The 13,681-nt window shown below is 57.8% G+C and overlaps 1 protein-coding gene across 1 annotated transcript; it reads left to right on the forward strand.

Moving 5' to 3' along the window:
- Positions 1 to 1,816: 1,816 nt before the first annotated feature.
- Positions 1,817 to 11,026, forward strand: LOC132588895 (zinc finger protein 511-like; the record flags this gene model as incomplete). Its single annotated transcript, XM_060261355.1, has 5 exons — positions 1,817 to 2,106; positions 2,193 to 2,291; positions 5,472 to 5,673; positions 6,274 to 6,398; positions 10,686 to 11,026. Coding segments are annotated over 5 exons (786 nt in total), but the record flags the coding sequence as incomplete, so codon positions are not given.
- Positions 11,027 to 13,681: the final 2,655 nt, after the last annotated feature.

The following is a 13,681-nucleotide window of genomic DNA, read 5'->3' on the forward strand; positions in this document are numbered from 1 at the left end:
GCGCAGGGGGGGGGGTGGAGGCAGGCCCCTGTGTGGGGTGGGGGGAGGAGAGGTGGGGGGGTGGATGCAGGCCCTCCCCTGGGGGGAGATCTTAGGGGGCGGGGCTTGCCTTGGCGCCCAGGGCGGAGGCGGAGGTGGGGGCGCAGGGGGGGCTGGCGCGGGGGGGGGTGGAGGCAGGCCCCCTGTGTGTGGGGGAGAGGTCAGGGGGCGGGGCTTGCGGGGGGGCGGGGCTTGCCTTGGCGCCCAGGGCGGAGGCGGAGGTGGGGGCGCAGGGGGGGCGGGCGCGGGGGGGGGTGGAGGCAGGCCCCCTGTGTGGGGTAGGGGGGGAGATCTTAGGGGGCGGGGCTTGCCTTGGCGCCCAGGGCGGAGGCGGAGGTGGGGGCGCAGGGGGGGCTGGGCGCGGGGGGGGGTGGAGGCAGGCCCCCTGTGTGGGGTGGGGGGGAGATCTTAGGGGGCGGGGCTTGCCTTGGCGCCCAGGGCGGAGGCGGAGGTGGGGGCGCAGGGGGGGGCGGGCGCGGGGGGGGTGGAGGCAGGCCCCCTGTGTGGGGTGGGGGGGAGATCTTAGGGGGCGGGGCTTGCCTTGGCGCCCAGGGCGGAGGCGGAGGTGGGGGCGCAGGGGGGGCTGGCGCGGGGGGGGGGTGGAGCAGGCCCCCTGTGTGGGGTGGGGGGAGATCTTAGGGGGCGGGGCTTGCCTTGGCGCCCAGGGCGAGGCGGAGGTGGGGGCGCAGGGGGGGCTGGCGCGGGGGGGGGGGTGGAGCAGGCCCCCTGTGTGGGGTGGGGGGTGGGGCTTCCGGGGGGGCGGGGCTTGCCTTGGCGCCCAGGGCGGAGGCGGAGGTGGGGGCGCAGGGGGGGCTGGCGCGGTTCCTGTGCAGGAGAGGTGGGGGGGTGGATGCAGGCCCTCCCCTGGGGGGCGGGCTTGCCTTGGCGCCCAGGGCGGAGGCGGAGGTGGGGGCGCAGGGGGGGCTGGCGCAGGGGGGGTGGAGGCAGGCCCCCTGTGTGGGGTGGGGGGGAGAGGTCAGGGGCGGGGCTTGCCTTGGCGCCCAGGGCGGAGGCGGAGGTGGGGGGCGCAGGGGGGGCTGGCGCGGTTCCTGTGCAGGAGAGGTGGGGGGGTGGATGCAGGCCCTCCCCTGGGGGAGAGGTCAGGGGGGCGGGGCTTGCCTTGGCGCCAGGGCGGAGGCGGAGGCGCAGGGGGGGCTGGCGCGGGGTGGGGGTGGAGGCAGGCCCCCTGTGTGGGGTGGGGGGGAGATCTTAGGGGGCGGGGCTTGCCTTGGCGCTTAGGGTGGAGGTGGGGGCGCAGGGGGGGGGTGGAGGCAGGCCCCCTGTGTGGGGTGGGGGGAGAGGTCAGGGGGGGCGGGGGCAGGGCTTGCCTTGGCGCCCAGGGTGGAGGTGGGGGCGCAGGGGGGGGGGTGGAGGCAGGCCCCCTGTGTGGGGTGGGGGGAGAGAGGTGGGGGGGTGGATGCAGGCCCTCCCCTGGGGGGAGATCTTAGGGGGCGGGGCTTGCCTTGGCGCCAGGGCGGAGGCGGAGGTGGGGGCGCAGGGGGGCTGGCGCGGGGGGGGGTGGAGGCAGGCCCCCTGTGTGTGGGGGAGAGGTCAGGGGGCGGGGCTTGCGGGGGGCGGGGCTTGCCTTGGCGCCCAGGGCGGAGGCGGAGGTGGGGGCGCAGGGGGGGCTGGCGCAGGGGGGGTGGAGGCAGGCCCCCTGTGTGGGGTGGGGGGGAGAGGTCAGGGGGGCGGGGCTTGCGGGGGCGGGGCTTGCCTTGGCGCCCAGGGCGGAGGCGGAGGTGGGGGCGCAGGGGGGGCTGGCGCGGTTCCTGTGCAGGAGCTCCATGTAGACCTCGGCGCCCTCCCCGCCGCCCCGCACTCGCAGCAGCCGCAGCAGCTCGCTCACGTCGTGGTGCAGCCGGAACTCGCTCATGGCCGCGGCCCGCCGGCAAGGGCGCCCCCCACCGCGCCTGCGCGCCCCCGCCCGCCGGAACCAGAAGCACGCCCCGCCCACCCGCTTCCGCTTCCCGCCCGCCCGTTGGCAAGATGGCGCTTCCCGCCTCCGCGGCCCCCTTCGCCTTCGCCCCCGCCCGCCGCCGCTTCCCCGCCCGGGACCGCTTCTTCGAGGTGCCCCCGCAGGGAGGGGGAGGGAGGCGGGGCTGCGGCTGGCCCCTCCCTCCCCCGGCTGACCCGCCCTCTCTCCCCCCCCCCAGGACGGCGACGTCGAGCGGCACCTCCAGCTGCAGCAGGCCGCCCTCGCCCGGGCCCCGCAGGAGGAGGAGGAGGAGGAGAGAGGGAGGAAGGCCGCAGCGGTGAGCGGGGGGGGGGGACCCCGAAGAGCGGCTCTCCTCCCTCCCCCCCCTCACTTGGAACGAAAGCGGGAGGGAGCAGCTGGGCAATCCCACCCCCTGAGGACAGCCGGGAAGGGTGTGCACGCCCTGTGCAATGGCCGTGGGTCAGCCGTCCCTCTGGCGGAGGTTGTCCTTGAAAGGGCAGCTGCTGGGGGAGCTCTCTCAGCCCGCCCACCTCACAGGGTGTCTGTTGTGGGGGAGGAAGGGAAAGGAGATTGTGAGCCGCTCTGAGACTCTGTCCTTGAAACGGCAGCTGCTGTGAGAGCCCTCTCAGCCCCACCCACCTCACAGGGTGTCTGTTGTGGGGAGGAAGGGAAAGGAGATTGTAGGCCGCTCTGAGTCTCTGTCCTTGAAAGGGCAGCTTCTGGGAGAGCTCTCTCAGCCCCACCCACCTCACAGGGTGTCTGTTGTGGGGAGGAAGGGAAGGAGATTGTAGGCCGCTCTGAGACTCTGTCCTTGAAACGGCAGCTGCTGTGAGAGCCCTCTCAGCCCCACCCACCTCACAGGGTGTCTGTTGTGGGGGAGGAAGGGAAAGGAGATTGTAGGCCGCTCTGAGACTCTGTCCTTGAAAGGGCAGCTGCTGTGAGAGCCCTCTCAGCCCACCCACCTCACAGGGTGTCTGTTGTGGGAGGAAGAGAAAGGAGATTGTAGGCCGCTCTGAGTCTCTGTCCTTGAAAGGGCAGCTTCTGGGAGAGCCCTCTCCAGCCCCACCCACCTCACAGGGTGTCTGTTGTGGGGGAGGAAGGGAAAGGAGATTGTAGGCCGCTCTGAGTCTCTGTCCTTGAAAGGGCAGCTTCTGGGAGAGCTCTCTCAGCCCCACCCACCTCACAGGGTGTCTGTTGTGGGGGAGGAAGGGAAAGGAGATTGTAGGCCGCTCTGAGACTCTGTCCTTGAAACGGCAGCTGCTGTGAGAGCCCTCTCAGCCCACCCACCTCACAGGGTGTCTGTTGTGGGGGAGGAAGGGAAAGGAGATTGTAGGCCGCTCTGAGACTCTGTCCTTGAAAGGGCAGCTGCTGTGAGAGCCCTCTCAGCCCCACCCACCTCACAGGGTGTCTGTTGTGGGAGGAAGAGAAAGGAGATTGTAGGCCGCTCTGAGTCTCTGTCCTTGAAAGGGCAGCTTCTGGGAGAGCCCTCTCCAGCCCCACCACCTCACAGGGTGTCTGTTGTGGGGGAGGAAGGGAAAGGAGATTGTAGGCCGCTCTGAGTCTCTGTCCTTGAAAGGGCAGCTTCTGGGAGAGCTCTCTCAGCCCCGCCCACCTCACAGGGTGTCTGTTGTGGGGGAGGAAGGGAAAGGAGATTGTGAGCCACTCTGAGACTCTGTCCTTGTAAGGGCAGCTGCTGGGAGAGCCCTCTCCAGCCCCACCCACCTCACAGGGTGTCTGTTGTGGGGGAGAAGGGAAAGGAGACTGTGTGCCACTCTGAGACTCTGTCCTTGTAAGGGCAGCTGCTGTGAAAGCCCTCTCAGCCCCACCCACCTCACACGGTGTCTGTTGTGGGGGAGGAAGGGAAAGGAGATTGTGAGCCACTCTGAGACTCTGTCCTTGTAAGGGCAGCTGCTGTGAGAGCCCTCTCAGCCCCACCCACCTCACAGGGTGTCTGTTGTGGGGGAGGAAGGGAAAGGAGATTGTAGGCTGCTCTGAGCCTCTGTCCTTAAAAGGGCAGCTGCTGTGAGAGCCCTCTCAGCCCACCCACTTCACAGGGTGTCTGTTGTGGGGGAGGAAGGGAAAGGAGATTGTAGGCCGCTCTGAGTCTCTGTCCTTGAAAGGGCAGCTTCTGGGAGAGCTCTCTCAGCCCCGCCCACCTCACAGGGTGTCTGTTGTGGGGGAGGAAGGGAAAGGAGATTGTGAGCCACTCTGAGACTCTGTCCTTGTAAGGGCAGCTGCTGGGAGAGCCCTCTCCAGCCCCACCCACCTCACAGGGTGTCTGTTGTGGGGAGGAAGGGAAAGGAGATTGTGAGCCACTCTGAGACTCTGTCCTTGTAAGGGCAGCTGCTGTGAAAGCCCTCTCAGCCCACCCACCTCACACGGTGTCTGTTGTGGGGGAGGAAGGGAAAGGAGATTGTGAGCCACTCTGAGACTCTGTCCTTGTAAGGGCAGCTGCTGTGAGAGCCCTCTCAGCCCCACCCACCTCACAGGGTGTCTGTTGTGGGGGAAGAAGGGAAAGGAGGTTGTAGGCTGCTCTGAGCCTCTGTCCTTAAAAGGGGCAGCTGCTGTGAGAGCCCTCTCAGCCCCACCCACTTCACAGGGTGTCTGTTGTAGGGGAGGAAGGGAAAGGAGATTGTGAGCCACTCTGAGCCTCTGTCCTTGAAAGGACAGCTGATGTGAAAGCCCTCTCCAGCCCCACCCACCTTACAGGGTGTCTGTTGTGGGGAAGGGAAAGGAGATTGTAGGCCGCTCTGAGACTCTGTCCTTGAAAGGGCAGCTGCTCTGAGAGCCCTCTCAGCCCCACCCACCTCACAGGTTGTCTTTTGTGGGGGAGGAAGGGAAAGGAGATTGTGAGGCGCTCTGAGACTCTGTGCTTGAAAGGGCAGCTGCTGGGAGAGCCCTCTCAGCCCCACCCACCTCACAGGGTGTCTGTTGTGGGGGAGGAAGGGAAAGGAGATTGTGAGCCACTCTGAGACTCTGTCCTTGTAAGGGCAGCTGCTGTGAAAGCCCTCTCCAGCCCCACCCACCTCACAGGGTGTCTGTTGTGGGGGAGGAAGGGAAAGGAGACTGTGAGCCACTCTGAGACACTTGAGTGGAGGGCAGACTATAAACTCAATATCATCATCTTCCCTCCTTGCTTGCCCTCCCTCTACTCCGTGCCTTCTTCTGTCTTCAGGGAAGCAGCGGCAGGAGGAGTATTCAGCTGCCAAGGGTCTGCACATCATTTCCCTCCTAAGCGCTGCAGAGCGGAGGCACATTCGGTGGGGTGGGGCTGCAGCTCCCCTTCAAGGGGAAGGGGAGATTCTTTAAACTGACTGAAACAGGCATGCTGTTATCTGGTTTGCCTCTGTGGTTTGTCTGTTGCCATTTGAATTGGGGGTCCCAAAGGAGATGTGGGCATTAGAAATGGCACCAAGGCGTTTGCCTTCCTGTTGTAGAATTGAGCCTGGTCAAGGGTTTGGTCGTATGAGGAAGGTTGCTTGTTTCTTTCTTTCAGCACTGCTGGGTTTTTTTGCCATTCCTTGGGATGCGGCCAGACTTTCAGCACCTTGGAGAGTTACGAACATCACTACAACTTGCTCCATAGAAATGTCTGTTCTTCTTGCAAGAGGTCCTTCCCCTCAGCACACTTGCTGGATGTCCACATCCTGGAGTGGCACGACTCCCTCTTCCAGGTCATGGCAGAAAAGCAGAATATGGTGAGCTGCACAGGTCTGGCAAGTGGTGCCGTGTTGCACACAGGGAGGTCAGCTTGGTGGGATCCTAGCATGTACAGCTCAGGCTTCCATCCTGGGACATGGGACATCATGATCTCCCAAGTGTCACAAGACTGCTCATTGTCTGCTCTGACCAGAAGCAGCTCTTCAAGGCCCCAAGCAGAGAGCTCTTTTCTGGCCCTGCTGGCTGAAAGCCTTTTGACTGGGCCCCCTAGGCCGCCTGCATGTCGAGCAGCTGCTCTGCCTTTGAGTGGTGGACTTTTCTCCCCCCCCCCCCCCCGGCAAAAAAAAGAAGCCCAGCCAGTCCCTTTGCTGTTAACGATAGTGAGAGACTTTGCCTGTTCTCTCTCCTGCTCCACAGGGTAAGCACTCAGACACCCCTTCCTCCCCCCCCCCCCCACAACTGGTGGCTGAGCCATGAGCCTGCGCTATGGAGGACTAGGGGTTAGGATTCTTTTTCATGATTTTTATTATTCCTGCACATCTGAACCGTGGGAAACTGCTGGAGTAGAAAGCTACCTAGTCGGTCTTTTGGCTTTACAGAGAGCAGCCGAGTAACAGAAGGGCCTTTCCTCCATCTAGTACCAGTGTCTGGTCCAGAGCTGTGCAGAGAAGTTCAAGAGCAGCAAAGACCGAAAGGACCATGTGATCAAAATACACCAGTATCCCTCTGACTTTAGGTTTGATAAACCTATGAAATCTAAAAGGTAAATATGCTCCCTGGTTAATTTTCTTTGAATGTTCTGCCTTGAAATAGATTGATATGTGGAAGTAGGCATTTGCCACAAGGAGAGCTGTCAAGCATCGGTATTTCGAAATAATCAAGCTTTTGTTGTAAATCAAAGACTTGTTTTATTGAAACTCTATGACTTGTTACAAGGACGGATTCACTGGAAGTAATACTGAATACAGAGTTGCATAGTCTCTTATAGGTTAGTTCAAAAGGTAGGGTGACAGATAACTTCAAAACAATAACATAAAGATGCAAATGCGGATGAAGGTTCAAAGGATACTCATCTTTATTACTGAGGAATGTTCACATCTCCATTTCTCACACATTCCCTGCTAGCTGATTTTACACTGTTGCTTACAAGATTACTCTACACATCTTGAGGGTTTTATTATGAACCCGGGGGGGGGGGGAAGGAAGATAGATGATAGAGAGGGGGAAGGGGGGGAAGAAGAAAGGTCTGAATAAACCAGCACTTAGAAATAGCATGCTTGACAGAGCAGAGCGTGATGTAGAAAGGAAGCGGTGGTCTCTCTCCAGTACCTCATTTAGCCTCTAGTTGCTTAACAGGAAAATGTTCACAAAGTCTTGTCAGCCGAGAAGGAAAAGTCCTGAGAATCGTAATGTTTCTGCCACAGCAGAAGGACGATGAAACCTCCGCCTGGAGATCACGCTGTCCCCATGGATGTTAACCTCGAAGCCTGTGAGCCTTCATCAGGGGAGGCCATGGAGACTGGCCCTGCTGAGGCCCACCAGCCCGGGGTGGAGGACACCGTGGTCTTGCCACCACCTGAGACACGCCTTCCTAGACCCAGGTCTGTTTCCCTGCCGCTCTGGAAGAGCCCAGCTCCATCTTGGCTTTGTCACCGTGCCTGCTGTGATGCAAGCGGGAGCCTTAGGGCAGGTTTCCATTCTAGCATGAAACTCTCTGGGACTTCATCAGATGCCCCTGAACGCCTGTGTTGCACCTGCCTCCCCTCCCCTAAAGTGATCCTGTGTGGTGTGTTTCTGCTTCCTCACTCACCAGGATGCTCGTTATTTGCTAATTTGAGATCGTTTATTGGCATAATCTGCACTTTAAGTGGTCAGTCACATTTCAGTGGATACTTAATCCAATTAGGTTTGAGTCCATCTGCGCCTTAGGAACCATCACAGTTGTGGCAGGGTAAGCTTTCAAAGCTCCCTTTGTCAGGCCTTGTATCTGGGCTCTGGAAAGCTCCGCCCCCCAAAACCTCGCTGCTTTCTGATGGTGCTGCTGGATTCCGATCTAACTGTTCTGCTGCAGAAGAGCAAGGCAACTAGCCCAGCAGCGTCTCAGATATTTGCAGCAGTGGAAGTTTAATAAGTGTGTGTCAAAAGTAGCTTTTCAGAGGGTTGAATTGTCAGGCCAGCCAATCATTCAGATATTGTCAGCTGACTGCATATTGTTATTTGGCCTTCATCAGGGTTCCCACTCAGCTGTGGAGTGGCAAGTGGCAGCTTCCCTTTTGCGTGTCGTTCTGGGGTCCCTTGTTCTCCTGGGCTGTTGGTCTTCCTCGAGCCAAACCGAGCACCAGCACCCCCGTGGGGCTCCCCTGTGGGGATCTACTGGGACTGCAGGTGCTTTCAAGCAAACCTTTAATGCTGCTGTTTGGGGCAGCACTTCTATCCGGCCCTTCCTCCAAGGGGCTCAGGGCAGCCTGCCAGATTGAGTCCCTCTCACAACCTTCCTGGGAAGTGGGTCAGCTGAGCCCTCACTGCGGAGCAGAGCAGAGGGGGGATCTCAGGCCAGGGCCCTCTGATGCTCACTGGGAGGGGGGTGTCTTTTAGGGCAATATAATATCTTATATACAGTAGTTGATATTTTGCCATCTTTAACAGTTGCGGTCAGAGCTTTTTTTGTAGAAAAAGCCCAGCATATTAGGACACACCTCCTGACGCCGAGCCAGCCAGAACTGTGTTCCTGCTCAAAAAAAGCCCTGGTTATGATTATTTCTCAATAAATTTCATTTCTCCCCAGTATGTTGTAACTAGGCCAATCCTGGTTTTTGAGGGTGAAAGACAAAAAGAAGAACAACAGTGTTCAACTTTCAAAAGCCGTTGAATGCTTTATGCAAGGATCACCCACAATAACACATTGAGCAAGCTTCTGGGTGCGCCAGGTCTCTTCATCATGTTTTGCTGCTTTTCCCTCCCCGCATGCAACCTGATTCTGCAGCCTGTGCCCATCAAGGCCAGCAAAGCATCCCACACAGGATGCTGCTGACAAAGAGAACTTGCCATGAGCCCAGGGATGAAGGGCTATGGAGAGCTCAGAAGGCTGCATACTGTGGTGTGCTGTTGTGGAGAAATGCCTTGTCCCTGGGAGGTTGGCAACAAGCAGGGGTCGGCTGTGTGGTTTAACCAGCCCCCCTCCCGAGCTAAGCACAAGTGGGAGTGGGGAGGAAGTTAGCCCAGGTCCTTCCAGACTCATCAGTCTAGCATGAGAGACAATGGGAGGGGCTAGTTCACACACACACACCCCTCACTGGCAGAGAACATGGAATTGGGGGTGTCAGAATTCTAGAGGGTGAGGAAGGGACTCTTTGGAGATGAGGAAAAGGAACTTGGCCTGTGTGGACTGGGGTCAAGGGGCAGCAGACACAGGACTTGTTAAAATCGCCTTGCAAGGGAAAGGGGGTCTCTTTTCTTCTCGAGATGCTGAGCTGAACAGACCTCTTGTCTGAGGTGGGGCTGGCCCAAAGAGGTGGGAGCAATCGTTGAGGTTATGGAAGAGCTTTCGAGAACAAGAGGACACCTAAGATAAAGAGCTGGTTCTAATTTTAACATCTAGTTAAGGCATGTTTTAGAGAGAGGAACAGGATTTCCGTTTTGCCATTTCCTTTTGTTCTTCCTTGCTTCAATTTGGCATGGTGCTAAAAATACGCTTGTAAAGATTTTTAATAAGTACTTTAAAGTACTGTGGGAAGCCCCTCTTCTGTTGACCAAGGGGTGGCGGAATGGGAAGCCCAAGGAGGGGGCTGCAGGCAGAGCAGACACAGCCCTCCACAGTAAGGTCTTCATAAAAGAGGTTTTGGTGGGGGGGGATTTTGCTAGCCTCCATTGTTTGTTCTGTAGCACAGAACTGTAGCAGTTCTGTAGTTGTTGCTACAGCACCAACCCTAAATCAGACTCTTCCCTGCAGCCACTGTGGCCGGACCTGAATGTCCCGCATTGGTCTTGTCAGCCACCAGTGAGCCTGCAGCAGATGTGGATTATTGCACCCTTCTTAAATCTTCGTTCGCGAAGCCAAGCCGAGAGAGAGAGAGAGAGAGATTGTTTGTTCTCCTAACCTTAGGCTATAATTTATTACTTTTAAAAAGTTAATTAAGCAAGGTAGCTTTTTATTGTTCATTGATGGTTGAACTGCATTTTGTTCTTTCAGACTCATACTTTAAAAATACTCAACCACTCTGTGAGAGACCAGCTGACCGAGTCATTTCTAAGTGTCCAAATGGCCAGGTCTGGTTTGGGTGTTTCCTCTGCCTCAGCTGTTTTGTTCTCCAGTGTTAGCTTTGAAGGATCGCACTGATTGCAGGACACAGAGCCCCCTTCTCTTTCCTCCTTCAGCTGCAGTTGGTTGCTCTGCCAATTTGTAAGAATCTGTTCAGCCTTCATGATGGATTTCAGCGAAAGCAGGGCTCTGGAGAGGATGAAAGTCCAGAGAAGGGCAACTAGAATGATTAAAGGGCTGGAGCACTTTCCCTATGAAGAAAGGTTGAAACGCTTAGGGCTCTTTAGCTTGGAGAAACGTCGACTGCGGGGTGACATGATAGAGGTTTACAAGATAATGCATGAGATGGAGAAAGTAGAGAAAGAAGTACTTTTCTCCCTTTCTCACAATACAAGAACTCGTGGGCATTTGATGAAATTGCTGAGCAGAAAGGTTAAAACGGATAAAAGGAAGTACTTCTTCACCCAAAGGGTGATTAACATGTGGAATTCACTGCCACAGGAGGTGGTGGCGGCCACAAGTATAGCCATCTTCAAGAAGGGTTTAGATAAAAATATGGAGCACAGGTCCATCAGTGGCTATTAGCCACAGTGTATTTGTGTATATAAAATTTTTTGCCACTGTGTGACTCAGAGTGTTGGACTGGATGGGCCATTGGCCTGATCCAACATGGCTTCTCTTATGTTCTTATGTGACACAGAGTGTTGGACTTGATGGGCCGTTGGCCTGATCCAACATGGCTTCTCTTATGTTCTTATGAATCCCTGCCTCATGTTGTGTTTTGTCTTCCAGAATCCCCCCCAGCATTTGTTTCGGGGCAGGAGCCACCCGTGGCTTTAAAAGCAGGAAGAAAAGAGCCTGAATGTGGCAGCCCAGCCAGCGGGCTCCATGTGGACACGTGGCAGCCACGGAGGAATGGGAAGTGTGGCAGAGGAACACCAGCCTGGGAAGGACGGAGCCTTCTTGGTGCATCCGCCAGGGCAGAGGGAGGGGGCGGCACAGCCTCCTCCCCAGGGAGGTGCCTTCAGAGGGCACTCTGCCCACCACTGCCTCCTCTGCCTCCGAGCTCAGCTCCCTTCAAGACCTTCTCCATTAATTAAAAAGGATGAATTTGGAGGTCAGCGTGGCCAAAAGCCCCTCTGGGTGTTTGTGTAGTTGTTGGCATTCCTGTTGTACTTTCGGGCTGATGCTGCACATACTTATGTCAGCCATTCATGCACCAACTATGTAAGGGGGTGAGGCTGAGAGAGGGTCCCCCTGTCCCCCAGTGGGTCTGGCAGAAGCAAGAAGGGGGCGGGGCCTTCGTAGATCACAGCACTGCTTGCTGGGCCCGGGCAGCATAATGGCAGGTGGCAGGCCCGCTTCTGGAGCCCCAGAGGAGGGAGGGAGGGAGAGGTCTGTTCCTTGGAGCAGAACAGAAGTACTTCCTGCTACTGCTTGCCAAAATAGAAGCCAGCGAAGCTTTCTTTTTGCCTGCCTTTGTCCCCGAGAGTTGGAGGTCTGATGAGGTGAGAGCAACAGGGGGGGGGGGGTGTCAAATGCCGCTGGTGGGGGGAACTCAAAGCCGCCTTTGAGGTGAAGAGTCCTTTGGAAAGGAATGCAGGATGTCCTCTGAGCACACATCACTCCCAGATCACCTGCTGTGGGTTGACAGGGTTGGTGCATCTCCCTTGTGCAGCCATGACAGGTTCTAATGCAGCTGTGTCTGTTTCAGCTTTTGTTCTCTTCTTCAGAAGTAGATTTCCCTTTTGTTTGTTTGGAGAGGCGTTTGCTTCATCAGAGTAGGGGGAGCAAATTCTGAGACCAGGGTGCTTCGTGGGCTCAGGAGGCCCTGTAGACATTTCCAGGGCAGAGATCCTTGAACGGGGGATGCCGCTGCCATGGACAGCTGATGGGGCCTTGTCCACTCAAAGCACCTCCTCTGCCAATGAGCCACAGGGACCTCCTCCTCTGAAAGGCCAGGAAACTGGCAGCCTTGAGAAACGCTGGTGCAAAGGGGATGCTGGAGATCAGAAGCAAGATTTACACTCCCCCACTTCTCCCAGGAGCACAGAACTCTCTGGGTCCTCTTTGTTGAGTCTCCAGGGCATCTGGCTGGCTACTAAGTGAAACAAGATGTGGACCCCTGGTCTGCCCCAGCAGGGCTGGGCTCATCTGATGAAGCAGAGAAGGGGCCCAGCCAGCTGGCTCTCCGGGGGGTGGCCGAGAGGCAGCTGCCCTGCGGAGTCTCTGCCCCACCTCAGTGGGGAGGGTCAAGCATGAGCCCCTTGGAGGAGGAGGAGTCACGACTTGCCCATCTTGGCACGAGGACGGCTCCTTCAGAGGACACAACGGAAGGAAGGGTCTGATTCTGTGCTGGCAGGAATGGCCGGGGCGGGGGGCCTGGGGTGAAAGAACCTTCTCTGGGCTATTGTTTTTGGGGGGATTTTGCACCTTTAAGAAACGAGGCTAGTTCTGTTTTGCAGTTAGTTAGCCAGCCACAGAAACTGGTTGGACTTCTTCTAGTCCAAAGACCACTGCTCAGATTTTCCCTGAAGGAAAGCTGCCTCTTAACCTCGTTCTGTTTCCAGAATTCTCCAGGGGTGGCAGCAGCAGCGGGCAAGGATCAGCCCCCCCCCCCCCGGCACTGTGACCAGCGGGAGACGCGGTCCCCTTGGTGCTGCTGCAGCCGTGCTGATTTCAAGGCCTCGTTGATGGAGCCAGTCCTGGCGTCCTCCTTAAGGCCGCCGTCCTGATGGGAGCTGCAGGAAGAACAAGACCCCTCGGCCTAGCAAGGAAGGAGGCCTGCCCTTGGCCAGGAACCAGCCCTTGCCTTGCCTTGCCTTGCCATCTGCCCCAGCTCCCGCATCCTGCCTGCAACGGGCCATTCTCAGCCCCTTCTTGCCAGCTCTTGGGCCAGGGAGGGGCTGTGTCAGAGCGGCTGCCCGAACCCGAGGAGGGCCTGCTGAGACGGCATGGCCTCAGCCTCCTCCACTGAAGGCCGCCTCCCCATCCCAAAAAGCTCACATCTGCTGGGCAGGACTGAGGCTGCTCAGGGGCCAAAGGGGGCTTGCAGAGACATTGGGGGCTTTTCCACATACACAACCCCTCCCCCCAACTCTGCCCCCCTGGTTTCCGCATGCACCTCCCACTTATTCTTTGCTTGCCCCCCCCTCCACCAGGTGTTTTCCTGTTAAGACTGTTTTTACCCCAGTCTTTTTTTGGTAGCTGGTTTTAAGTCCTCAGATGTCAGTTTTCTGTGTTCCACCCACTTTTCAGCGATTGGACGGCCATCACTGCCAAATCGCTTTCTCCTCTCCTGGCAGCCCTGAAGGGTGAGTGGCCTGGGTTTGTGGTCTTTAAAAAACAGGCTGATATGTAAGCATGCGCAAAATGGATAATATAGGGATACAAGCACACCCCAAACCATGTAGGCTTAGTAGGTTCCCTAAATTGTCAGCTTAAAAGTCTCCTTATACGGAGAGAGACCCTTTCCCTTCTGTCTCAGTGAGGGCAAAGGATAGAGACCGCTGGGAATGTAGCAGCCCTGGTATAGGGGTAGAAGGCTATTTTAGCACTGATTTTTTTAAATGCAAAAGCCCTGGAGGGGGGCCCTTATGCCAAGACCCCCACTCTGGAAGAGGCAGAGGGCTTCAGGCCGTGCGGAAGACGGAGACCTGCCTCCTCTTGCACAAGTGGAAGAGCTCTGTGGCCAAGCTGATGGTGCATTGGCTGCCAAGAGTGAGAGAAAAGCCCCATCTCCCCCCCCCCACTCTGCGTAGTGGGAAGAACCTGCTGGGTTGTGCCTT

This window comes from Heteronotia binoei, chromosome 21 (assembly GCF_032191835.1).
Source record: "Heteronotia binoei isolate CCM8104 ecotype False Entrance Well chromosome 21, APGP_CSIRO_Hbin_v1, whole genome shotgun sequence".
In the NCBI taxonomy this organism is placed as follows: domain Eukaryota; kingdom Metazoa; phylum Chordata; class Lepidosauria; order Squamata; family Gekkonidae; genus Heteronotia; species Heteronotia binoei.